The 27867-nt window shown below is 46.3% G+C and overlaps 1 protein-coding gene across 8 annotated transcripts in view; it reads left to right on the top strand.

The window, feature by feature from the left end:
- GOLGA4 (golgin A4) overlaps positions 1-27867 on the top strand; it is a 347782-nt gene that overhangs the window by 304465 nt on the left and 15450 nt on the right. For 7 of the 8 annotated variants that reach the window (XM_063922581.1, XM_063922574.1, XM_063922579.1 and 4 more), the window contains 4 exons: positions 8125-8200; positions 8766-8869; positions 10151-10237; positions 19413-19469. In XM_063922581.1, the coding sequence (XP_063778651.1) occupies positions 8125-8200; positions 8766-8869; positions 10151-10237; positions 19413-19442 (297 nt within the window). In that variant the 3' untranslated portion in view covers positions 19443-19469. The remainder of the gene's footprint in view (positions 1-8124; positions 8201-8765; positions 8870-10150; positions 10238-19412; positions 19470-27867) is intronic. The other variant, XM_063922575.1, reaches the window with a different exon arrangement.

Genomic DNA, 27867 nt, shown 5'->3' with positions numbered 1-27867 from the left:
CTTCAACATAGTTTGAATGACGCCTCCGAAAGACCTTTGGCCCTCAGTACGGAAGCTTCAAGAGCCACGCCGTCAAAGCCAGTCGGGCCAAATCCTGGTAGACACAAGGGCCCTGAACGAGGAGGTCTGGTCGTTGTGGAAGTAGAAGGGGACGCTCTAACGAGAGGCCCTGGAGGTCTGAGAACCAATGCCGTCTGGGTCATGCGGGAGCAATCAGAAATACTATGCCTCCTTCCTTATCACTCTGGGCAGTAGAGACACTGGAGGGAACACATATGGCAACTGAAAGTTCCACGGGATTGCCAGTGCGGATCCCTTGTTCTTGCTCAGAAGCTCAAACCGTGTGGTTGTGTCGAGACGCCATCAGATCTACATCTAGAGTGCCCCACTTGTCCATGAGGAGTTGAAATACTTGGATGGAGGCTCCACTCCCCGGCGTGCACGTCCTGACAACTGAGAAAGTCCGCTTCCCAGTTGAGGACCCCCGGAATGAACACCGCCGATATGGCTGGCAGATGGCGTTCCGCGCATTGAAGAATCCTTGATACTTCCCTCATTGCCATGCGGCTTCGAGTGCCGCCTTGATGATTTATGTACGCTACCGTGGTGGCGTTGTCCGACTGTATCTGAACCGGTCTGTTCTGAATTAAACACTGGGCCAGGTTCAGCGCGTCGAACACCGCCCGCAGTTCCAGAATGTTTATCGGGTGGCGAGACTCCTCCTTGGTCCACCAACCCTGAAGGGAGTGTTGCTCCAACACCGTGCCCAGCCTCTCAGACTGGCATCCGTCGTCAGAAGGACCCAGTTGGAGATCCAGAAGGGACGACCCCCACTCAAACGTCCGTCCTGCAGCCACCAGCTCAGTGACAGACGGGCCTCCGGAGACGAGGGGATCATGTGAGACCTGATTCGGTGAGGCAGGCCGTCCCATTTGGCAAGAGTCAGTTTCTGCAGAGGGAGTGAATGGAATTGAGCATACTCCACCATGTCGAAAGCCGACACCATGAGACCTAGCACTTGCATCGCCGAATGTATTGACACTTGCGGACGAGAGAGGAAGTATCAAATCTTGTCCTGAAGCTTCAGGACCTTCTCCTGAGGCAAGAACAACCACTGGCTGTGGGTGTCCAACAACGCTCCCACAACGCACCATGCTCTGCGCAGGGACCAGGGAAGATTTCTTCCAGTTGATGAGCCACCCGTGGGCTTGCAGAAACTGGACTGTCAGATCAAGATGGAGTTGGAGAACTTCTGGTGAATTTACCGGGATCAACAAGTCGTCCAGATATGGTAGGATCCTTACCCCTTGACAGCGGAGTACAGCCGTCATTACCGCCATGACCTTGGTGAAAATACGCGGAGCCGTGGTCAAGCCAAAAGGTAATGCCCAAAATTGGTAATGAAGATTGCCCACCACAAACCTCAGGTACTGCTGATGTGACATTGCAGTGGGAATATGCAGGTAAGCATCCTGTATGTCCAGGGAGACCATATAATCCCCAGGTTCCAAGGCCAGAACAATAGAGCGAAGGGTTTCCATACGAAACTTGGAAACCCTGACAGATTTGTTCATGGACTTGAGGTTGCGAATGGGCCGGGAGGACCCATTCGGTTTCGGGACTAGGAACAGCGGTGAATAGTACCCCTTTCCTCTCTTAGCCAGAGGCACTTGTACTATCACTCCTGTGTCCAGGAGGGATTGTACCACCGATAGAAAGGTGATTGCCTTCACTGGGTCCGATGGAAGGTCTGATAGGCAAAATCGATGAGGGGGACGTTTCTTGAAGGATACGGCGTAACCTCGAGTGACTACTTCCCGTACCCAGGCATCGGAAGTGGTCTTCAACCATTCCTGGGTAAACCCTAGAAGTCGGCCCCCCACCCTGGGATCCCCCAGGGGGAGGCCCGCCCCGTCATGCGGCAGGCTTGTCAGTTTTGGAAGCAGGCTGACGGGCAGCCCAGGCCCATTTGGGTTTGGGCTTAGCAGGTTTGGAAGTGCGAACGTGTTTCGGGTACGCCTGACCTTTTGCTTTTCCTGGAGGATGAAAGGAACGAGAGGAAGTACTCTTGGCCTTCGGTGCCGAAGGAGCAGTAATAGGCAGACATGCTGTTTTAGCAGAAGTTAAGTCAGCCACTATCTTGTTGAGGTCTTATCCAAAAAGAATGTCTCCCTTAAAGGGGAGCACCTCCAGGGTTTTCTTGGAATCCAGATCTACGGACCATGACCGCAACCAAAGAATCCGGCGAGCCAGGGTAGATGTAGTAGAAGCCTTGGCCGCCAGGATACCGGCATCAGAAGCCGCCTCCTTCACATAATGAGAAGCTGTGACAATATACGACAGGCATTGTCTAGCGTGATCAGAAGCATTGGAAGGCAACTCTGCCTCCAACTCCTGGGCCCACGCCTCAATGGCCTCTGCAGCCCAAGTTGCTGCAATAGTGGGTCTATTCGCATCACCAGTTAGGGTGTAAATCGCCTTTAAACAACCATCCACACGCTTATCCGGCGGTTCCTTCAGAGAACTGACGGTAGTCACAGGCAGAGCTGAGGATACTACCAGCCGCGCCACCTGCGAATCCACTGGCGGGGGAGTCTCCCAATTTTTACTTGGCTCCGCAGCAAGAGGATAGCGAGCCAGCATCTTCTTGTGAGGTGTGAATTTCTTACCTGGAGTTTCCCAGAATTCCTGACGTATGTCCACTAAGTGGTCAGAGTGAGGTCAAACTTGCTTAACCACTTTCTTACGTTTGAACCTGTCCGGTTTCTTAGGAACGGCATCAGGCTCTGCGTCATCAGTGATCTGAAGAATCACCCTCATCGCCTCCAACAAGTCAGGAACATCTACCTGTGAACCAGCCTCCCCATCAGAACTATCACAATCTGAGGGGTCAGTATAGACACCATCCTCATCAGATGAAGTGTCTGGGACAGTAGTAGACTGTGGGGAAGTAATGGCCCGTTTAGATAACCCCTTGGTCTTAGGCGGGCGAGAGTCAGATTTCTTTTTAGTCAGCGACTGGTTTAAGTGCTGTAACTGATTGGAGATTTGATCTGCCCAGGGCGGATTAACTGTAGGGACCATAATCTGTTGTACTGGCTCAGGAGGTCCCATAGGGGGCGTCAGTTTTGTTACAAGCGTAGTTAGTAACGAGGAAAATGTAGCCCAAGGTGGGTCATTTTGAACCCCCATTGCCATTATTCCACTGGGGGGTAGGGAGCCCTCACCTCCACACACTGTGGGATCAGATCCAGCTCTGTTGCCCCCTGTAGCTGATATATCTGAAAGCACAATCTCAGGCAACACGGTACAAAGGGGGTAATTCCAAGTTGATCGCAGCAGGATTTTTGATAGCATTTGGGCAAAACCATGTGCACTGCAGGGGAGGCAGATATAACATGTGCAGAAAGAGTTATATTTGGGTGGGTTATTTTATTTCTGTGCAGGGTAAATACTGGCTGCTTTATTTTTACTCTGCAAATTAGATTGCATATTGAACACACCCCACCCAAATCTAACTCTCTCTGCACATGTTATATCTGCCTCCCCTGCAGTGCACATGGTTTTGCCCAATTGCTAACAAAAATCCTGCTGCGATCAACTTGGAATTACCCCCAATATCAGCAGCAATATACCTGACAAGCATCCCCTGTGCATCTTATATACTCCGCAACAGGGAATTCAAGAGGTATATGGTGACTAAAAATCACAAAGAAAAATACACAGAGTATATCTTGTGAGACGCCTATATCGGATAATAAACGTGACGCACTGAGCCTCCTCAGGTCATAGAATATAGGGATAGAAATCTGAGTGAGAGACACGAAATGGAGGTCACACAGCAGCTACATGCACACACATATAGTCACAATATACAATGCAGAATTTATAACATGCAATAAAACTGCACTGGACTAGCAATACAAAGTAATACTCAGTATAGCTATATAATTAATAGATATATCAATGCACAGTAAAGACTGGATGTATATCACAGGGTACTTGTACTATATAACCCTGACCAAATGCGCTGTTTATTCTACTTCCTCAAAGCCTTCAGCATGACGGTGGTCCGCACTGCCTGGAAGACAGGCAGGTGGGAGCTCGGTTACGTTATTTCAGTCACGTTTGGGCAACATCTTGCCAGGATCCCTGGGTCACAGTCCTTATCACCCAGGGATACAGACTGGAGTTTCAGGAACTCCCACCTCAGATTCTTCAAATCAGGCTTACCAGCTTCTCCAGAAGCAAGTATGGCTTTACAGGCAGCAATTCAAAACTAGTACAGATTCATGTCATTGTCCCAGTTCCACTTCAACTACAAAACAAGGGTTATTACTCCAACCTGTTTGTGGTACCGAAACCGGATGGTTTGGTAAGGCCCATTCTAAAACTCAAATCACTGAACCCGTATTTAAGGGTGTTCAAGATGGAGTTTCTGAGAGCGGTGATCTCAGGTCTGGAGGAGGGGGAATTCCAGGTGTCTCTGGACATCAAGGATGCGTACCTTCATATTCCGATCTGGCCGCCTCACCAGGCCTATCTACGGTTTGCACTACAGGACTGTCACTTTCAGTTCCAGACGTTAAGATTTGGCCTTTCCACAGCACCGAGGGTGTTCACCAAGGTCATGGCAGAGATGATGCTCCTCCTCCGCAAGCAGGGCATTAACATAATTCCATATCTGGATGATCTGCTGATAAAGGTATCTTCCAGGGAGAAGCTGTTGGAGGATATTGCTCTCTCAACTCAACTACTCCAGGATCATGGGTGGATCCTGAGCCTTCCAAAGTCACATTTGAACCCGACAAGGAGACTGCCCTTTCTGGGGATGATACTTGACACGGAAGTGCAGAGGGTATTTCTACCGCTGAAGAAAGCGTTGGTGATCCAAACAATGGTCCGGGATGTCTTGAAGCCAGCCCGAGTATCAGTTCATCAGTGCATTCGCCTTCTGGGGAAGATGGTAGCCTCCTATGAGGCTCTACAGTACGGGAGATTTCATGCATGGTTCTTCCAACTGGATCTCCTGGACCAGTGGTCGGGTTCACATCTTCACATGCACCAGCGGATACGCCTGTTGCCGAAAGGCAGAATTTCACTACTCTGGTGGCTACAAACTTCTCACCTACTCGAGGGCCGCAAGTTCAGGATTCAGAATTGGATTCTTCTAACCACAGATGCAAGCCTCAGAGGTTGGGGAGCAGTCACCGAGGGGGGAAAACTTCCAAGGAAAGTGGTCAAGTCAGGAATCTGTCCTTTCAATAAACATTCTGGAACTAAGGTCCATATACAACGGCCTTCTACAAGCGGCGCATCTTCTACAAGATCGAGCCATTCAGGTTCAGTCGGACAACGTCACAGCGGTGTCCTACATAAACAGGCAGGGCGGAACGAAGAGCAGGGTTGCGATGTCAGAGGTAACAAGAATCCTCCTCTGGACAGAAAGGCACGCACTGGCGCTGTCAGCAATCTTCATAGCGGGAGTGGACAACTGGGAAGCAGACTTCCTCAGCAGACACGATCTCCATCCAGGGGAATGGGGCCTCCACCACTGGGTATTCGCAGAGGTAACAAGCCGATGGGGTGTACCTCAGATAGACTTGATGACCTCTCACCTCAACAAGAAGCTTTGGAGCTACTTTTCCTGGTCATGAGACCCGCAAGCAGTGGCGGTGGACGCTCTGGTAACTCTGTGGGTGTTAGTCAGTATGTGTGTTCCCTCCTCTTCCGCTCATCCCAAGGATTCTCAAACTACTAAAAATAACAAGAGTTCCGGTGATCCTCACTGGCCAAGAAGAGCTTGGTATACGGATCTTCTGGCATTGCTGCTGGAGGATCCGAGGCCTCTTCCTCTTCGCGAGGACCTTCTACTACAGGGGTCGTTCGCCTATCAAGACTTACCGCGGCTATGTTTGACAGCATGGAGGTTTAACACCAGATCTTAGCTCGGAAGGGCATTCTGAACAAGGTCATTCCTACTCTGATCCAAGCTAGAAAAGGGAGTAACGTCTAAGCATTACCTTCGGATTTGGCGAAAAGTATGTGTCTTGGTGTGAATCCAAGAAGTTTCCTATGGTGGAGTTTCAACTGGGGCGTTTTCTCCTCTGTCTGCAAGCTGGTGTGGATGTGGGCCTACACTTGGGCTCCATCATGGTCCATATTTCGGCCTTGTCCTTGGGATCTTAATGTGGTTCTGCAGTTCCTGCAATCGGATTGGTTCGAACCTTTACAGGAGGTGGACATAAAGTTTCTTACTTGGAATGCAGTCACACTTGGCTTTGGCATCTGCAAGACGTGTGTCTGAACTGGCGGCATTGTCACACAAGAGCCCCTATTTGATTTTCCATGAAGATAGAGCTGAAGTTAGAACGCGTCAGCAATTTCTTCCTAAGGTTGTGTCTGCTTTTAATATCAACCAACCTATTGTGGTGCCAGTAGCTACTGACACATCGATTACCTCAAAGTCCCTGGATGTTGTGCGAGCTTTGAAAATATATGTGAAGAGGACTGCTCATCACAGGAAGTCGGACACACTATTTGTCCTTTATGATCCCAACAAGTTGGGTATCCTGCTTCTAAGCAGACAATTTCTTGCTGGATTAGGCTTACTATCCAGCATGCTTATTCAACGGCAGGTTCGGCTTGTCCAAAATCTATTTAGGCCCACTCTACACGTAAAGCGGGTTCTTCCTGGGCGGCTGCCCGGGGTATCTCGACTCTTCAGCTTTGCCGAGCGGCTACTTGGTCAGGGTCGAACACATTTGCTAAGTTTTACAAGTTCGATACTTTGGCCTCTGAGGACCTAAAGTTTGGTCAATCTTTTCTGCAGGACCCTCCCGTACTGGGAGCTTAGGTACATCCCTATGGTACTAAATTGGACCCCAGCATCCTCTAGGACGTAAGAGAAAATAGGATCTTAATTACCTACCGGTAAATCATTTTCTCGTAGTCCGCAGAGGATGCTGGGTGCCCGCCCAGTGCTTCGTTTTCCTACATGGTTACTTGGTAACGTTTGTTGGCTCAGCCTTTGCTGAATCGTTCCAAGTTGGTTAGCTTGGCTTTACTTTTTTGTTCTGTGTGAGTCGGTGTGAATCTCACCACTATATATGTATTTCCTTTTCTCGAAGTATGTCCGTCTCCTCGGGCACAGTTTCTAGACTGAGTCTGGTAGGAGGGGCCAGCCCACACTATTAAACTCTTAAAGTGCCATTGGCTCCCAAAGTACCCGTCTATACCCCATGGTACTAAATTGGACCCCAGCATCCTCTATGGACTAGGAGAAAAGGATTTACCGGTAGGTAGTTAAAATCCTGTTTTTTGTCCTATCCTATTCCAAACGTGCAATAACGGTATTTTGGTCGACAAAAATGGTATTTTCCCAAAGTTATCACCTGCTCAGAGTAGGTGAAGTGAAACTGAGGTAAAATGATTGTGGGAAACGTTTTCTCGGCTAATTGGATAGGGGTTTTTCGGGATTCGTGGTAAAAGTCAGTTTTTTTGCTTGAAACCGGGTTATTGTGGCTAATAGGATACCCCCCTTAATGTAAACAAAATACATAAGTTTTGCTGATGATGCTCCCCTCCCCAAAACTAGGAGAGGTCCCCAGTAATTCAGTAGATACAGTTCTCCTGCCTATACCAGCTTTGTCTCCAGGAATAACCTCCTAAAACAATTCAATAGCTTTTGCTTTCAGTCTTCTCCATGCTTGTCAAACCATTGATATCAGCAGTTACAAGTGCTCGAGAAAAGTAGTACCCCAGAATAGTATACAGGCTGCTTGGGGGTAGCAGGTGTTACTTAATAAATGCTATTGAAATATAAAATGTTATTTAAAAAAACGTATGTACTAGATATTAGCCGTTAAACAATATGTTCTCTAATAAGTTGGTTGTTTCTTCCTCAGGGTCCATAGTCTCCACAAGGTTAACCTTGGGGCTTTTTTTAAACCTTCATGATAATGCTTTAAACTCTTGCAAGAGAAGACAAATATGTTTGTAGCCATAGGATATTTTGGCCAACAGATACCTGGGTCAGGATCATTTCATTGTCGGCTGCAGTCTTTAGTGTTTTTCACCTACTGATCAATTTAAGTCTGTTCTTTTTGGTTTGTACGTGTACAGATGAATATCTTGGAAGACCAGTTGAAAAATTATTCACGTGGTGTGTTTGTCACTCCGCTTGGAACTCCGTATAAAGGTGAGACCCACATCCACCACTTTCCTATTGCGCTCACTTAGGGGATATGGAATAGGCCACATTATTGCTCACCCTACAGTATAGCACTGTGTATAACACAGAAAGTGTTATCCCCTTATACTTCCTGTATGATCTCACTTGACTTGCAGCCTTTACATTATTTGGAAACAGTATGTTGAACTGAATCATTTTACAAAGGTATTTCTCACTATTGAACCAACTTCGGAGTCTCAGCTTGAAGAATAAAATTAAGTTGAGGGTTAATAATTGATGTTATCTACAATTTTAGCTGTAGAAAGCATTAGCTTTTATACACTAAACTTTGCAGAGAATTCAGGATTTATTACTAGTCAATAAGAATTCAGCTGGACCTGAAACCTGATAAAACCCTTAAGGTTTAGACCAATCGGTAAAAACCTAATAGTAATGAAACAAAGATTGTCAGAGTGAATTGTATAGATGTAACTAGTAACATGAGTATCGCTGTGCCTGCACAATGTGCTTTTACTATGTTGCTATTGACTCTGGATATCACACCTGTAATAAATGAAGTTCTCCTTTACAGATGTCAATCATCGGTACACTGATGTATCTGTTTTCGGAGAGCCTACTGAATTTGAGTATTTGAGAAAAGTAATGTTTGAGTACATGATGGGACGGGAAACTAAGGTAAGGATCTGTATAAGCTGGCGTTACCCTGTATTCTCTTCATGAGACAAAAGTTTACAATTTAAGTATCAATGTGTAATGCTGAAACAAGTTTCCAAAGGCAAATTTGGGTGTTTTGAAGAACTCGCTGGGTTTAAGGATAAACAAATTTTCAACTTTTATAAATAAATTACATCCCCCCAGACTGGTGTTCTGGAGACACCTAACTTACGGCTCCCTTACTCTGCAACGGGTAACTTCTGAGAAGTGGTAGGAATTGCGTCAATGTAACAATGGTCTTAGGGCCTTATTCAGGTTAGATTGCAAAATTTGAGAATTGCAATCCGTGCGATTATAAAACCACTGCGCATTCGCATTGCGCGCACGCGCGATCGGAAATAGCGACAGAATTTGCAAACATATCGGAATTGCAATGCAGATGCTGTTTGACTGACGATTTCTGGGTGTGTCTGAAAAAACGCAGGCATGCCCAGGTGTTTTTAAGGAGGGCATCTGACATCAGCGATGACCACTTCCAGCCTCTTGCGTCGCTAAAATTGTGGGCGACCTTGCATGGTGCAGATAGGAAAAATCTTTGGTGTTCCGGTAATTGCATACGGTTTTGCGATCAGAACACACATTGCGATTCATTTGCAATTTCTGCAATGGCCATTTTTTCTCTATTTCTGGGCGGCAACTATTTGATCGCAGCAACTGCTTTTTAGCAGTGGGGTTGCAGATGTGGGGGTTGCGATGTCGCTCGCAGTGCCTCAAACACCACAGCATGATTGATATGTCGACACCGGTTTCTGGGCGTGCTGAGCCAGTTGCTGTATTCTCGATGTAGCTTTACTTCCTTCAGCAGCATGATTTTCAGGACATACTGAATAACCTGAGGGTTACTCGGATGTCTGATGGTCACGTAGTGGATCCAATGCTGCGTCCACGGATGCAGCAGCAGATCACAGAAGCATGCAGTGGGTGTCTTTTTATCTCAAGATGCCTCCTGCAACATTAACATATTGTCACACCAACACAGTGTACAAAGGCGCAGCGGCTGTGCAATTAGCGTCCACCTCTGACTCCGCCCCAGTTAGATCCAGTAGTTACTGGCCAAATGCAAGAGTGCCACTTCAAAGGTCATAACATGCACAAGGACAATTCTAGTGAGAGCTAATCATTGGTACCATAGAGGGTGAAGAGCACTAAGGTGATTTTTATACACACAGAATTAAATCTTGTTGTATTTTGAAGGAATACTGATATCTTTTGTACTGTGTCACCTTTTCTTTCATTAATCAGACAATGGCAAAAGTAATTACTACAGTGCTAAGATTTCCAGCTGATCAAGCTCAGAAGATCTTAGAAAAAGAAGAAGCGCGACCTGTGGTAAGGTTCATTCTGTCTAATCCTGATTTATGGAATTAGAGGATGTCACAAGCATCATCAGATGTCTGTTTGACGTTAGCACCTGTGACCATACAGGAATGTGTTACAGCTCATGAAACATGACATAAATGGAACATTGACAGTGTAATAATCATGGTAGTTATGTTCTTGTGTGATCTGATGTGAGATTTACCACTTAAACATTGATCAGAAATACTTGCAACTCCTGTAGATTTGGTTAATAGGGGAAATAGATGCTCCGGCCTTTATGCCATAACCTCTACACAAGCTAGAGAGATGCTCTGTGGGCTCAGTGGGATTATACAGGGTAAAATTTACTATTGCTTCTAAAAATGAAAAGTGGTGATGTTGCCCATGGCAACGTGTCATTTGTCTATTGCATCCTGGAAAATAATGGAATCTGGATGGTTGCTGCAACATCTCCACTTTTTTTATTTTAGAAGCTTTAGTAAATATACCCATACTACTATTGTTGTTGCAGCCTCTTAAGGCCTATAATATTGGCATGGGGGCAGGTGTTGGCATAATCAAATTTTGAGTTACCTGTATTATAAACCCCTTAGTGACAGGAGAGAGATGGTCATAATATATGAAATATATACTGCATTTGGTCTTCATAGTGTAGACAAAGTTCTTCTTTATTGCCTTTTTCTCTGACGTCCTAGTGGATGCTGGGAACTCCGTAAGGACCATGGGGAATAGCGGCTCCGCAGGAGACTGGGCACATCTAAAGAAAGCTTTAGGACTATCTGGTGTGCACTGGCTCCTCCCCCTATGACCCTCCTCCAAGCCTCAGTTAGATTTTTGTGCCCGACCGAGCAGGGTGCAATCTAGGAGCTCTCCTGAGCTTCTTAGAAAAAGTTAGTTTTAGGTTTTTTATTTTCAGTGAGACCTGCTGGCAATAGGTTCACTGCATCGAGGGACTAAGGGGAGAAGAAGCGAACCTGCCTGCTTGCAGCCAGCTTGGGCTTCTTAGGCTACTGGACACCATTAGCTCCAGAGGGACCGAACACAGGCCCAGCCTCGGAGTCCGGTCCCAGAGCCGCGCCGCCGGCCCCCTTACAGAGCCAGAAGCAAGAAGAGGTCCGGAAAATCGGCGGCAGAAGACATCAGTCTTCACCAAGGTAGCGCACAGCACTGCAGCTGTGCGCCATTGCTCCTCATGCACACCACACACTCCGGTCACTGAGGGTGCAGGGCGCTGGGGGGGGGTGCCCTGAGCAGCAATATAAACACCTTGGCTGGCAAAAATACATCACATATAACCCCCAGGGCTATATGGATGTATATTAACCCCTGCCAGATTCCATAAAAATGCGGGAGAAAAGTCTGCGAAAAAGGGGCGGAGCCTATCTCCTCAGCACACTGGCGCCATTTTTCCCTCACAGCTCCGTTGGAGGGAAGCTCCCTGGCTCTCCCCTGCAGTTAATACACTACAGAAAGGGTTAAAAAGAGAGGGGGGGGCACAATTTAGGCGCAGTATACAACATATAGGCAGCTATAAGGGAAAACACTTTTTTATAGGTGCTATCCCTGTGATATATAGCGCCCTGGTGTGTGCTGGCATACTCTCCCTCTGTCTCCCCAAAGGGCTTTGTGGGGTCCTGTCCTCTATCAGAGCATTCCCTGTGTGTGTGCTGTGTGTCGGTACGGCTGTGTCGACAGGTATGTGGAGGATAATGAGGTGGAGGCGGAGCGAATGCCTGTAAATATGTTGTCACCCCCTGCGGGGTCGACACCGGTGTGGTTGAACTTATGGAAGGATCAACGTGAAAGTGTCAACTCCTTACATAAAAGGCCGACGACACGGAACAGCCGGCTACTCAGCTTGTGCCTGTTCCAGCGTCTCAAATGTCATGGGGGGCTCTAAAATCGCCCGCTACCTCAGATAACAGACACAGATGTCGACACGGATACTGACTCCAGTGTCGACATCGATGAGACTGGTGTACCCTCCAAATAGGTCCACCCGTTACAGGATTGAGACAATGAAAAATGTATTACACATTTATGATTATACCCCAGGTACCACATAAAAGGGTATTGTGTTTGGTGAGAGAAAACTATTAGTAGTTTTTCCTGCATCTGAGAAACTAAATGAGGTGTGTGAGGAAGAGTGGTCTTCCCCCGGTAAGAAATTGATATTTTCTACAACGGTTATTGGCAGCGTACCCTTTCCCGCCAGAGGATAGGTCACGCGGGGAAACACCCCATAGGGTAGATACAGCGCTTACACGCTTATCAGAAAAGGTGGCACTACCGTCTTCGGGTACGGCCGCCCTGAAGGAACCTGCTGATAGAAAGCAGGAAGTTACCCTATAAGATATGGTCACACACTAGGGCATTATATTGCGACCAGCCGTTGCTTCGGCATGGTTGGGCAGTGCTCCCGCTGCGTGGTCAGATTCCCTGTCGGAAAATAACTATGGATAGGGACAATATTTTGCTGAAAATAGAGCATATAAAAGATGTGGTCTTATACATGCGTGATGCACAGAGGGATATTTGCCGGCTGGCATCAAAAATAAGCGCTAGGTCCATTGCCGCCAGACGGGGGTTATGGACTTGGCAATGGTCAGGCGATGCCGACTCGAATCGGCACATGGAAGTTGCCCTATAAGGGGGTAAAACTGTTTGGGGATAGTTTTTCAGACCTCGTTTCCACAGCTACTGCTGGGAAATTAATTTTTTTGCCACAGGCTACCCCACAACAAAAGAAAGCACCGTATCATCAAGTACAGTCCTTTCGGCCCCAGAAAAACAAGTGGGCTAGAGGCTCATCCTTTCTGCCGAGAGGCAAAGGTAGAGGAAAAAAGCTGCAGCACACAGCTAGTTCCCAAGAGCAGAAGTCCTCCCTGCGTCCGGTAGGTCCACAGCATGGTGCTGGGGCTGCTCAGGCGGACCCGGGTACGGTGGGGGCCCGTCTCAGATATTTCAGCGGACAGTGGGCTCTCTCACATAGATCCCTGGGTCCTTCAAGTAGTATCTCAGGGGTACAGGCTGGAGTTCGAGACGTTCTTCCCCCCGCCGTTTCCTAAAATCTGCCTTACCGGCACCTCCCTCTGCCAGGGAGACAGTGTTGGTGGATATTCAACACTATAATCACAACAAGTGATTGTCAAGGTGCCCCTCCTTCAGCAAGGAAGGGGTTACTATTCCACAGTGGTTGTGGTACCGCAACGGTTCGGTGAGACCCATCTTGAAATTAAAATACTCGAACTTTTATATCAGAAGATTCAAGTTCAAGATGGAATCGCTCAGGGCGCTTATTACGAGCCTGGACGAGGGGGATTACAGGGTCTCCCTGGACATCAAGGATGCGTACCTGCATGTCCCCATCCCCCCCCCCCCCCCTCACCAGGAGTACCTCAGATATGTGGTACAGGACTGTCACTATCAGTTCCAGACGCGGCCGTTGGAGTTGTCCACGGCACCGAAGGTCTTTACCTAGGTAATGGCCGAAGTGATGATACTCCTTCACAAGAAGGAAGTTTTTATTATCCCGTACTTGGACGATCTCCTGATAAAGGCGAGGTCCAAAGAACAGTTGGTAGTGGGGGTAGCACTCTCTCGGGAAGTGCTACAACAGCACGACTGGATTCTCAATATTCCAAAGTCACAGCTGGTCCCGACGACACGTCTTCTGTTCCTGGGAATGTTTCTGAACGCAGACCAGAAAAGAGTGTTTCTTCCAGTGGAAAAAGCCGAGGAGTTGTCATCTCTAGTCAGAGACATCCTAAAACCAGGACAGGTGTCGGTACATCAATGCACACGAGTCCTGGGAAAAATGGTAGCTTCGTATGAAGCATAATTCCATTCGGAAGACTCCACGCAAGGACGTTCCAGTGGGACCTGTGGGACTAATGGTCCGGGTCCCATGTACAGATACAACAGCGGATAACCCTGTCAGCAAGAAACAGGGTGTCGCTGCTGTGGTGGCTGCAGAGGGCTCATTTACTAGTGGGCCGCAGATTCGGAATACAGGACTGGGTCCTGGTGACCACGGATGCCAGCCTTCGGGGCTGGGGTGCAGTCACACAGGGAAGAAATTTCCAAGGAGATTTCGCTTCACATAAATATTCTGCAGCTAAGGGCCATTTACAATGCCCTAAGACAAGCAAGGCCCCTGCTTCAGAACTAGCCGGTACTGATCCAATCAGACGACATCACGGCGGTCGCCCATGTACACAGACAGGGCGGCACAAGAAGCAGGATGGCGATGGCAGAAGCCACAAGGATTCTCCGATGGGCGACCTACACGCAGGAGAATGGGGACTTCATCCAGAAGTTTTCCAAATGCGGGTAAACCGTTGGGAATGACCACGGGTGGACATGATGGCGTCCCGCCTCAACAAGAAGTTGAAAAGATATTGCGCCAGGTCAAGGGACCCTCAGGCGATCGCTGGGGACGCTCTAGTGACACCGTGGGTGTACCAGTCGGTTTATGTGTCTCCTCCTCTACCTCTCATACCCAAGGTACTGAGAATAATAAGAAGGCGAGGAGTGAAAACCATACTCGGGGTTCCGGATAGGCCATGAAGAGCTTGGTACCCGGAACTTCAAGAGATGCTGGCAGAGGACCCTTGGCCTCTGCCGCTCAGACAAGACCTGCTGCAGCAGGGACCCTGTCTGTTCCAAGACTTACCGCGGCTGCGTTTGACGGCATGGCGGAAGAACACCGGATCCTAAAGGAAAAGGGTATTCCGAAGGAAGTCATCCCTACCCTGATCATAGCCAGGAAGGATGTCACCGCAAGACATTATCGCCGCGTTTGGCGAAAATTTGTTGCTTGGTGGGAGGCCATGAAGGCCCCGACGGAGGAATTTCAACTATGTCGATTCCTGCACTTCCTGCAAGCAGGGGTGACGTTTGGGCCTCAAATTGGGGTCCATCAAGGTTTTCGGCTCTGTCGATTTTCTTCCAGAAAAAACTGGCTTCACTGCCTGAAGTTCAGACTTTGGTTAAAGGAGTACTACATATTCAGCCTCCTTTTGTGCCTCCTGTGGCACTTTTTGGATCTCAACGTGGTGTTGGATTTCCTAATGTCGCATTGGTTGAGCCACTTAAAACCATGGAGCTAAAGTATCTCGCGTGGAAAGTGGTCATGCTGTTGGCCTTGGCCTTGGCCAGGCGTGTGTCAGAATTGGCGGCTTTGTCATGTAAAAGGCCTTATCTGATTTTCTGTATGGATAGGGCAGAGTTGAGGACTCGTCCTCAGTTTCTCCCGAAGGTGGTCTCAGGTTTTCACTTGAACCAACCTTTTGTGGTGCCTGCGGCTACTGGGGACTTGGAGGATTCCAAGTTGCTGGACGTAGTCAGAGCCCTGTAAATTTTATTTTTCCAGGACGGCTGGAGTCAGGAAGACTGACTCGCTGTTTATCCTGATGGCACCCAACAAGCTGGGTGCTCCTGCTTCTAGGCAGTCTATTGCGCGCTGGTTTTGTAGCACTATTCAGCTGGCGCATTCTGCGGTAGGATTACCGCAGCCTAAATCAATAAAAGCCCATTCCACAAGGACGGTGGGCTCATCTTGGGCGGCTGCCCGAGGGGTCTCGACTTTACAACTTTGCCGAGCAGCTACTTGGTCAGGGGAAAACACTTTTGCTAAATTCTACGAATTGATACCCTGGCTGAGGAGGACCTGGAGTTCTCTCATTCGGTGCTGCAGAGTCATCCGCACTCTCCCGCCCGTTTGGGAGCTTTGGTATAATCCCCATGGTCCTTACGGAGTTCCCAGCATCCACTAGGACGTCAGAGCAAATAAGAATTTACTTACCGATAATTCTATTTCTCGTAGTCCGTAGTGGTTGCTGGGCGCCCATCCCAAGTGCGGTTTGTCTGCAATACTTGTACATAGTTATTGTTAACTAATCGGGTTCTTGTTGTGAGCCATCTATTCAGAGGCTCCTCTGTTATCATGCTGTTAACTGGGTTTCATATCACAAGTTGTACGGTGTGATTGGTGTGGCTGGTATGAGTCTTACCCGGGATTCAAAATCCTTCCTTATTGTGTACGCTCGTCCGGGCACAGTATCCTAACTGAGGCTTGGAGGAGGGTCATAGGGGGAGGAGCCAGTGCACACCAGATAGTCCTAAAGCTTTCTTTAGATGTGCCCAGTCTCCTGCGGAGCCGCTATTCCCCATGGTCCTTACGGAGTTCCCAGCATCCACTACGGACTACGAGAAATAGAATTATCGGTAAGTAAATTCTTATTTTTTCTTGTCTATTTGTAAGGGGGAGAATTGCTGTATAGATTTACCAACTTCTGCTGTAATCTACTAAACATTTAAATTGCTGATCGGAAATACTTTCATAATATTTTTATTTTTTAAAATATTCTGTATTGAGACAAAGGTTACGTAATACCATTTCGGGCTTAGTAGATGAGTAACTATGATCTCCATTAACTCTCAAATAAATAAAACTAAAAAACAAATAAAGCTATTAGGGGGACATGTACTACGCAGTGATAAAAATGGGGAAGTGAGCCAGTGGAGAAGTTGCCCATGGCAACCAATCAGCTGCTCTGTATACTTTTATAGTATGCAAATTATAAATGTTACGTCAATGCTGATTGGTTGCCATAGGCAACTTCTCCACTGGCTCACTTCTCCATTTTTATTACTGCTTAGTACATGTCCCCCTTAATGTCTGTAAATAAATGTAAAAAAAAAGCCTGTTTAGGATTAAACTTCAGTATAACTTCTTACTGGATTGTTTAATATTTAAATACAAAACAAAAATACAATATATAGAAATATAGAGCAGCAGATATATATTATAGAATATCACACATTAGTGGTGTTGTTGCAGTTTCTGGTTTCATCTATCTGAGCCAATGTAGCGCTGGCCACATTCCATGTCATCTATACAGATTCCTCAGGGGAAGATGTACTAAGCATTGAAAAGTAATAAATTGCATGGTTATAAAGTAGCAGCCATTCAGCTCCTAACTGCCATGTTACAGGCTGGGTTTGAAAAATGAGGAGCTGGTTGGTTGGTGCTTTATCACCATGCAATTTATCACTTTTCAAGGCTTAGTACATCTGGCCATCAGTACTGTACTGCTGACCCTAGTGATAAAGTAACATTGTCAGCTTAATATATAAATGGACTTTATAATGACTCATTATTTACATCATCTGTTTCATTCAAGAAATTGCACTGCCATATCTGAGGGAAGCTTTGTTCAAAATTGCTGAGAGGGACATGCATATTATTTTACATGACAAGTTGGGGAGCAATACACCATTGGCATCTGTGGCTGAAATATGTGGTTTCTTAGCAACCACCTCTCACTATGTTACACGTTAATAAGAACTTGCTTAACTTGCATCCACACAATGATATACTTATCTGGTGATATCCGTTTGATAGATAGACAGTGTCTAGTTAGACAGTCAATAGATAGACACCATATGTTAGACAGACATTAGGTCGACAGGGTCAAAAGGTCGACATAAAAAGATAGACATTTTTTTTTTTTTTTAATGCAACATGTTTTTGGACTATTTCATACCTTCTCTATCCATGTCGGCATAGAGTTGGTTATAAACCTGGTGGCGAGCGTATGCCGTTCTACAACTGGGGGTCCCAGATGACAAAACTATCCACACAAACCACAAAAATGCAAAAAAAACATGGTGTCTACATTTTCATGTCGACCTTTTGACCTGTCGACCTTTTTCATGTCGACCTTTTGACCCTGTCGACCTAATGTCTGTCTAACATATGGTGTCTATCTATTGACTGTCTAACTAGACACTATCTATCTTTCATACCGGAACCGTATCTGGTATAGTTTCCCTTAGCAATTTTAAATAGATTGTAGCGTCTGATTGACACCACATAATATATGGGATGCAGTTATCTTGCCGGCTGTTGGGATCCTGGTGGTCAGGATATAGACGGCGGAATACCGGCGCAGAAGGGCTATTCCCACGACACACACAGAGTGGGAATGGACCTATGGTGAGTGCAGCAAGCCTGCAAGGGGCCTCTTTGCGCTCGCCCTGCTGACAGCATTCTGTTCCCCGGTATATTGACAGCCGTCATCCTGTACGCCGGGAATACGTATGTTTTATATATATATAATTTTTTTTTTAAATATATATATATATATATATATCTATATCTAGAGAAGATAGAATAATGGGGGGCGCCAATAGTGCATTAAAAGATGACAATTTATTGACACATCATGAAACACAGGTCTAAAAATGTAAGTGTACCAAAGATGGCGGTATAATCACCACTAATACATTCGTTTTAAAATCAAAGATACTAGATGGATTCACCACTGCATGTTGCCTTGTTCAACGTCCATCCATAAGCCACGTGTGGACCACCACCCAAATGGGGGAACCAGCCGTCGGTCGGAACTCCGACCACCGGTATTACAGATGGTGTCTGTTTTCCAGTGTCAGTATATTGACCGTCATGATCCTGTCCGGCGGTCAATTGACTGCCTCCGAGATTGGCTGGTTAGGCTATACCATGTAATTCATGCTCTTGCGAGGAGAGGGTAGACTTGGCCAATATCTGTCTCAGCAGGGATTTCTGTGTGTTATCTCTGGATTCTGTTCATTTGTGGAACAGGTTTCTCATAGCTTGAACTAATCAGTACAGACACATCCTCGTAACAGCTGTTGTGTAAGGTTGTGCATAAATATTGAAAATTGTACATTTTATATCACAAATATTGTGTACTCTGCAGTGGTACAAAACTTCCTAGTCCTATAGAATTACACAAATTAAACCTACGCAATCCCATTTTGCTTCAGTATAAGCTTGTAGAGAAAGCTCGTTCAACCTTATTGTAACAGCAAATATGACAACCCGTATGTGTTAAATAAGATCTCTCTCAAAAAAATAAATACTTCCATCATTTAACAATAACATTGCCTTGAATGCAAGAAATGTCAGCATGCCAGCCACCTGTTACTGATATCAGATATACAGTGTGTGTCACAGCAGTTAGCTGATGCTGTGTTACTGTCCAGCAATGGTGATGGATGCTAGGAAAATAGGTCTTCCGATGGCTTACCAAATAACCCTCGCATACTAATCCTCATAGGTGTATATAATCAGATAATATCACTAACTTTCTGTCTGAACTAACTGCACTAAGCTATTTTCTCCCTGGCTTTGTAGTTTACCCCGCCTCGCAGTGGTATCTTCTGAGCCAGTCGGTGCTTAGTTAGCATGCGGGTGAGTGAATAATCGTGTTTTGTTCTAAAAGTCCTCAATTACATTAAGTCTCTCTTTTTTTTGGGGTGGGCTGCTCTATACTTTCCATGCCTTGTAAGATGGTTCAGTTAAAGAAATATACAAGTTAGAACAACTAGGCCTTTTTTACTGAAATAGCTATTTAATCCATTTCAAATGAGATTTTAGAAAATGTATTGACCTGTCTTTCCCCTTCTTATTCTCTTTCCCCCTTCTCATCCTCCATCCCCCTGCTCCACCTTTTTTCCCAAACCTCTCACCTCTTTGTCCCATTTGAAATTAGAGGACCTCCAAGTACGGCCCTTGAAGTGTATTGTGTGCCTATCACAGCTTTATGCTATATAAACACTAGGACGACAGATCCACCATCTGGCCGATCCGCCAACTTCACATTTGTTCAGTCAATGAAAACATAAAACTTTCATGCACCCCAGCCCCCCACAGGGATAAAATAACTTCATGAGACATGGATTAGAAAAAAAGTGATTAATAATAAAATAAAACGGAGTCTCCCATACCCAAAATGCTTGGGACCAGATGTATTTGATTTAGGATTTTTTTTTTGTTGTATTTTGGAACATTTTCATACTATGAGTTTTCTTCTTCAGGGTCGATAGCCATCCACAGGGATGACATTGGGGTGTAGGTGGTTGGAGAGGACCGGGCACCAAACAGTTAAAGCTTTTGAAGTCCCAGGATGCTCCGGTCCCTCCTCCCCTATACCATGCATGCAGCCAAAGCTATCCAGTTTTGCTTTGGTGTCGGCAACAGCTGGATGCACCTTTTAACAGTGGGGCTGCTTCTAAGCAGCCCCAAGCTTTTATTTTATGTTTTAACTGCATCTTTGTGCAGCCTTTCCTCCAGTCATGGGGACAGACCGGAGGCACTGATGTGGGCGCCGCTCCGTCTGCTACCCCACTAGTCCGTCAGGGCAGTAAATACTGTACTGGCACTGGGGAACTTTTAACGTCTTGGAACTTCGGCCTGTATACAGTTACTCTGGCATAGTACCTTCTACAGGGCAGGCTTGTCCAAATCCAGTCCGACAACGCCACTTCAGTTGCCTATCTCAATCACCATTGGGGCACTCGCAGTTTTTTGGCGATGAACGAAGTGGCGCACATTCTAAGATGGGCTGAACGTCATCTTCTGGCTATCTCTGTGTTCATCCCGGGGATCCTTAACTGGGAGGCGGACTTCCTCAGCCCTCACGACGTCCACGCAGGAGATTGGGCTCTACACCCAGGAGTCGATTCTAGTGGCCAAATGGGGCCTACCAGACGTGGACCTCATGACCTCACGACACAACCACAAGGTTCCGGTATATGGATCCAGGACAAGAGACTCAAAAGCGGCCTTTGCGGAAGCTCTGGCAGTGAAGTATGCCTTCCATCTGGCATACCTCTCCCCTCCAGGTTCCCTCCTTCCCAAGGTTCTTTGCAAATTCAAGCAGGAAGGTGGCACCGTGCTGTGGATAGGTCCAGCCTAGCCCTAACACCGTTGGTTCACCGAATTACATAGTCTCGCAATAGACACTCCATTTCCACTTCCTCTGTGACCAGACCTGTTGGCATGGCTCTTGAGTCATCCCTCCCAAGATTCAAGAGTTTCTCCTGCTCTGTGATTCAAACAATGCTCAAGGCATGGAACCTTGCCTCAGCCCGCATCTATTACCAAGTTTGATACGCTTCCTTCCAGTGGTATGCTGCAAGACACTATGACCCTCTGTTTTTTTTCGAGTTTCTAGGGTACTTGCCTTTCTCCAAGCTTGGTTAGATCTCAGATTCCGCCTGGTATCCCTTAAAGTGCATGTCTTTGCTTGGTCAATCTGGTTCCAGCGAAGAATCGCTCCCCTGCTTGATGTTCGAACTTTCCTTCAGGGTGTCCTTCACATTTAACCTCGCTTTGTCCCTCCGGTGGCTCTGTGGGATTTGTCTTTGGTTCTCCAGGCTCTACAGGAGCCCCTGTTTGAACCTCTGGACTAAGTGGACCTCAAGTGGCTGACGGCGAAAACGCTTTTCCTTCTGGCCGTTGCTTCTGCCGGGAGGGTATCTGATTCTCCTGTCACTCCCTATATCTGATCTTTCATCCAGATAGCGCTGTTTTATGGACCCGGACTGGCTACCTCCCCAAGGTGGTTCCAGCCTTCCACTTCCCGGACCACATCTTGTTGAAACAGTGTCTGATCCAGCACTGGATTTTGCATCTTTCCTTATGGCAAATACAAGTGGACTTTAATCTGGAGTGTCAGGAATAAACCGGGACTCGCTTCCATGCTCTCTGGGGACCCCTGCCTATCTATAGGAGTCAACACCAGGGATGCTTTCTCCAACGGACACCCAGTTACTATCTACCTGTCTCTTGGATTTAATTCAATAAAAATGAAATTCCATGCTACTAATCCTTAATGGAAAAACTGACCTTAGGGCAACCTAGGAACAGACATTGGGGGTCATTCCGACCTGATCGCACGCTGCCGTTTTTTGCAGCATTCAGGTCACTACTGCGCATGTGTATGCACTGCAATGCGCAGGCGCGATGTATGGGTACAAAGCGGATTGTTGCTGTGCGATGGATTTAACTACGAATCCATTTGCACAGCCGATTGCAAGGAGATTGACAGGAAGAGGACGTTTGTGGTTGTCAACTGACTGTTTTCGGGGAGTGTTTGGAAAAACGCCGGCGTTGTCAAGCGTTTGCAGGGCGGGTCTCTGACGTCAATTCCGGGACCAGACAGGCTGAAGTGATCGCAAGGGCTGAGTAAGTACTGACCTACTCAGAAACTGCACAAACTATTTTTGTACCGCTCGGCTGAACATGTGATCAGACCCACAGAAAATACACACTTCCCAGTGGGCGGCGACTATGCGTTTGCACGGCTGCAAAAAGTAGCTAGCGAGCAATCAACTCGGAATGACCCCCATTGTTTTCTGTTATATGTTAATACATTTGGTGGTCATTATTGTCGCTTTGGGTGATGACATACATTTTTAAAGAATTGTGTGTTTTAATTTTTGCATTAGATATGTTTTAATGTCCTGTCCAAATATAATACAGTCTATATTAACAGTAAAGGTCTATGCCTTTGATAACTTGGCCTCTCTGTATGCTTCCTTTGGGCGCCAGATTCTCCTCTTTGCTCAGAAGCATCCCTTCCCTTAAGAATACTGCTTTGGGACATCCCCAATGTCTTCCCTGTGGTGCCTATGGTTCATGAAGAAGAAAATAAGAGTTATGGTAGACTTACCATAGTTTGTTTTTTTTTTTTCGAGGTCCATAGGATCCACAGGGTGCTCACCCTGATGCACTATAGGTTTTTCATCTTGGTCATTAGCTCCCTTCTCTATTGTGAGTGTTTCGTGTGTGTTCCAGTCTTCGTTCTCTCCTATTCTGCTCCGACCTTGAGCTTGTTCACAAACCTGTCTAGCCTTGGCTGGGGGCGAAGTATAGGGGAGGAGGGACCGGAGCATCCTGGGACTTCAAAAGCTTTGAATGTTTGGTGCCCGGTCCTCTCCAACCATCTACACCCCAATGTCATCCCTGTGGATGCCTATCCTCTCTAACCACCTAATCCCCAAAGTCATCCCTGTGGATCCTATGGACCTCGAAGAAAAAGAGTTAACTATAGCATGAAATACATTTATGTTTCTTATACACTTTATACACATAGCCTACAGGTAAATTTATACAATGTTTTTAATAATTTTGTGCATGACTAAAATCTTATATAGTAATGTACATTATAATAAGGTGAAGATTAAACTTTATTTATAATTATTTATTTGTAAAAAAAATTATTATGCATAGCTCCTTTACATCACTCATTTTTGCAGAGTCTTGGACCACTTTACACCGACCAAAACAGAAGCCTATTGTCTAGTTCTACTTTATATTTAGTTACACCATTTATCTATATGTACACCTGCTATCTGAGGCTATGTTGGCTAAGGTGGTGCTGGTTTCTATTCCTCTAAAACGGGCATTATTTCCCTAAAGTCCACCTAACTATACAGTACATATTTGTGATTTTACTGCTACGTTGCAGAACTGCCCTATATGGAACACCCCCACCATTTTATCTAGACTTGTTATCATTACTGTTATCTACTTCCGCATTAATGTATATAAAATAGAGGACAGATGTATGGTGGCAGTTTTCTAATGTCATGTGCCACAATTTCTTTGTTTATTATTAATATCTTCAACAACGTCATGGGGGCATATGTAATAGCATCCGAGTGTGCCGGAGATGCGGGATGCCGGCCGATCTCAGAAGTTTTTTTTTTTTAAAGTGGCAATCATTTACAAGGCATGGTTTTGCCTTGTAAATGATTGCCGCTTAAAAAAGAAATCTTAGAGATTGGCCAGCATCCCGCATCTCCAGCAAACTCAGACCATATTACATATGAGGTGCGTTTGGAGAACAAACCCCAGGTATCTTTAAGCTATTGCCTAATTAAAGTACTATCCTGTGATGGAACAAATGCAGTGATTTTCCTTTCTGTTTACCCATTTAGTGACAGCATGGTCGCTTTTTTTATGGTAAAAGTTGTGAGAAACTGGTCTTTGCAGACTCCCATTATTAGATGAGACCGATTGAGTCTACTTGAATCCCTTCTTCTGATATTACCTGCGTCCAGCAGTAACTCCATATGGTTTAACTCCATAAAATATTTTTCATATCAAATGGTCCCTATCTCCTGCTAGCATAGATGCCATCATACCAGTGTAGATTTCCAGTATTTTCTTTAGCTGCTCAGTTATTGTCCATTTCTGTTCAGAACTGACTTGGTTTCCACTGTCATTGTTATAACTCCTGTATATTGAGCCAAAACTGCATATTTTTGGTATTAAGGTCCAGAAGGAACAATCACATCATGTATAGATATTGGTAATCTTTGTTCCCTACTAAGAAGTCCATAGCTGTAAGATGGATGCTCAGCCTACCTCTACGTTGTCTCAGTATAAAACAATTATTAATATGCATTTAATCTGTTAACTGACTAGTTACTGTAGGTCATGATGGTGAGTTTTTAGTCATCTTCCTGCATTCTCCTATGGTGAATTATCCTACATCAACATATTCCTTGAGCACTGTTAAATAATGTATTTCCTATGTTATTAGTGTTAGTGAACCTTAAGGGTTGCAGTTAAAAGGTTGACAATAACAATGTAGACATTCATAATGTTCACACCACAATTAAAATTGTTAAAATGTCAACACTCAATGCATCAGCATTGCCAGATTGTTGAGGTTAGGGTTAGGCTACAGGAAGGGGGGTTAGGCTGCCACCTGCTTAGGGTTAGGCTGCAGGTGGGAGGTTTAGAGTTAGGCTGGGGGGGAGGAGGTTTAGGGTTAGGCTGCCAGGGAAAGGTGATGGTTAAACTGCAGGGGAAAGGTTAGGATTAGGCTGCGGGAGGAGGTTAAAGTTAGGCTGCGGGTAGGAGGTTTAGAGTTAGGCTGTGGGGGGAGGTTAAGTTACTGCTGGGCCACCAGGGAAGATAAGTTAACATTCTAACATGTGTAAATGTCATCACTGTGTCGACATGGTCAATGACTATGTTGACATACCATACCCAACCCAAACCTTAGTACTATAAATGTAAAAGTTGAATATGATAATTAAAAATATCAATGAAATCCGTTAACTTTAATCTTTCTAGTACAGTGATTTTCAGCCTTTTTCCAACTCGCGGCACACCGAGCACTACTTCTACTACTACTTGCCAAGGCACACCATCAGTCCACCACAGGTTAAAAAAAAAAACAACACACGCACTTTGGTCCCTACAGGAAGAATATATAGACAATGACCCACACAGTAATTAAACAAACACACGGCCCCCACAGTAATAAAAAACACATTGACACCCATAGTAATACCAACACATTGGCCCCCACAGTAATTAAACACACTGGGACACACAATAATCAAACACATTGGACCTCAAAGTAATAAATCAAACACACCGTCCCTCATAGTAATACAGACACATTGGCCCCCACAGTAATACACACTGGCCCTCACAGTAATTCAGACACGACCCTCGCGGTAATTCAGACACTCTGGCCCCAACAGTGTTTCAGACACACTGGGGCCCCAACAGTGTTTCAGACACACTGGGGCCCCAACAGTGTTTCAGACACACTGGGGCCCCAACAGTGTTTCAGACACACTGGGGCCCCAACAGTGTTTCAGACACACTGGGGCCCCAACAGTGTTTCAGACACACTGGGGCCCCAACAGTGTTTCAGACACACTGGGGCCCCAACAGTGTTTCAGACACACTGGGGCCCCAACAGTATTAAAACAAATACACTGGCCCTCACAGGAACTAAAGACAGTGACCCCCTGCAGAAAAATAAAATAAAACATACTGGCTTCTACCTGTCAGAAGGTGAGAAAGGAGTTCAGTTGTCACTGTCCCACAGCGGAGGTTCTGCAGCTTCAAACGTAGGTGTGGCAGGAACTTGTCATGAACGGTGAGAAGGAAGCAGCACTGAGCACTCGGGCAGCCAGGCAGGTGAGCTAGTGGGGGTGATGGGACAACGTTGTGGAGTACTTATGTGACTTATGATGTCCATAGGTCATGGCCCAGGCCATGTCTGAGCTACCTGGGGACAAAAACAAAAAATAATAATAAATGGCAGCGATTGTGCACTTGGCTGGCAGCTCATGTGGCACACTCAATAATCGCTCGGTACAGTGGCTGAAAAGCGCTGGTCTAGTGCATAGGTTCTCAAACTCTGTCCCCAGGACACCAAACAGTTCTCCGGGTCACTTAGCAGGTGCACAGGTGTACTCATTACTCACCGGCACATTTAAAAAAGTGCACAGGTGGAGCTAATTATTTCAGTAGTGATGTTGTGAGGAGACCTGGAAAACATGCACTGTAAATTTGAGAACATGTGGTATAGTGTAAAGAAGGCCAATCAAGTGCCTGGCTGCTGTGAGTTCCTACACTGTATGGTGTAAACTTGCATCCATGTCACTATGGCTGGTACAGTATGTCCAGCAGCAACATCTTAATAATGGAGTTATTGAGCCAGAAGGCCATCATTTAAGTTGAAATAGACGGTTAATACAATATGAGCATGAATCCAGATGGATGTGGTAATGTAAATTGAAAAACCTACGTAGCATATTTTAACTGTTGTGTAAAGATGTAAATGTCCCTATTTGGTAATTGATTGCTTATAAAAGGCAGTTTCACATTTAAAGTTTAACCATAGAGAGTGAACATGTAAAATAGATGTGATCAAATATGTGTAAACCTTGTGAAGAGTTAAGGTACATTGAGGGCGGTATCCTACTAGAGGAGATAAAACATCGCTTGAAAAACGAGGCTGTTTCCAGGGATTTTGGTGTGAGGCTGCCCTTGATGCATCAGACGAATCGGATCTAAGGTTGACCCCTAGCTGTGCTGTCGGGCGGTAAGCGACCATTTTTTTTTTCCGGAGTGGCTGTGCATGACATCACTGCACCCCTGCAGCGCCGTAACTCTGGTCCCGCAAAGCCTGCGCCTGTCAATCACATTGCGTCGTACATGCGCAAAACGGCCGGTGTGCGTGCGCAGACCACCTGGATGCGGCCACTCCGAGCGATCCTTCTTTCTCTGACGTCCTAGTGGATGCTGGGAACTCCGTAAGGATCATGGGGAATAGCGGCTCCGCAGGAGACTGGGCACAACTAAAGAAAGCTTTAGGACTACCTGGTGTGCACTGGCTCCTCCCTCTATGACCCCCCTCCAGACCTCAGTTAGAATCTTGTGCCCGGCTGAGCTGGATGCACACTAGGGGCTCTCCTGAGCTCCTAGAAAAAGAAAGTTTATTTTAGGTATTTGATTTTCAGTGAGATCTGCTGGCAACAGACTCACTGCTACGAGGGACTAAGGGGAAAGAAGCGAACCTACCTGCTTGCAGCTAGCTTGGGCTTCTTAGGCTACTGGACACCATTAGCTCCAGAGGGATCGAACACAGGGCCCGACCTCGATCGTCCAGTCCCGGAGCCGCGCCGCCGTCCCCCTTACATAGCCAAAAGCAAGAAGATGGTCCTGAAAATCGGCGGCAGAAGACTTCGGTCTTCAACAAGGTAGCGCACAGCACTGCAGCTGTGCGCCATTGCTCCTCATGCACACCTCACACTCCGGTCACTGATGGCTGCAGGGCGCTGGGGGGGGGGGGGGGGGCGCCCTGAGCAGCAATATTAACACCTTGTCTGGCAAAATAATCACAATATATAGTCCTAGAGGCTATATATGTGTAAAATACCCCTGCCAGGATCCATAAAAAAGCGGGAGAAAGTCCGCCGAAAAAGGGGCGGGGCTATCTCCCTCAGCACACTGGCGCCATTTTCTCTTCACAGTGCAGCTGGAAGAC

The sequence above is a fragment of the Pseudophryne corroboree genome, chromosome 5 (genome assembly GCF_028390025.1).
Source record: "Pseudophryne corroboree isolate aPseCor3 chromosome 5, aPseCor3.hap2, whole genome shotgun sequence".
Classification (NCBI taxonomy): Eukaryota; Metazoa; Chordata; class Amphibia; order Anura; family Myobatrachidae; genus Pseudophryne; species Pseudophryne corroboree.
This window is presented reverse-complemented; position numbering and strand designations above follow the sequence as displayed.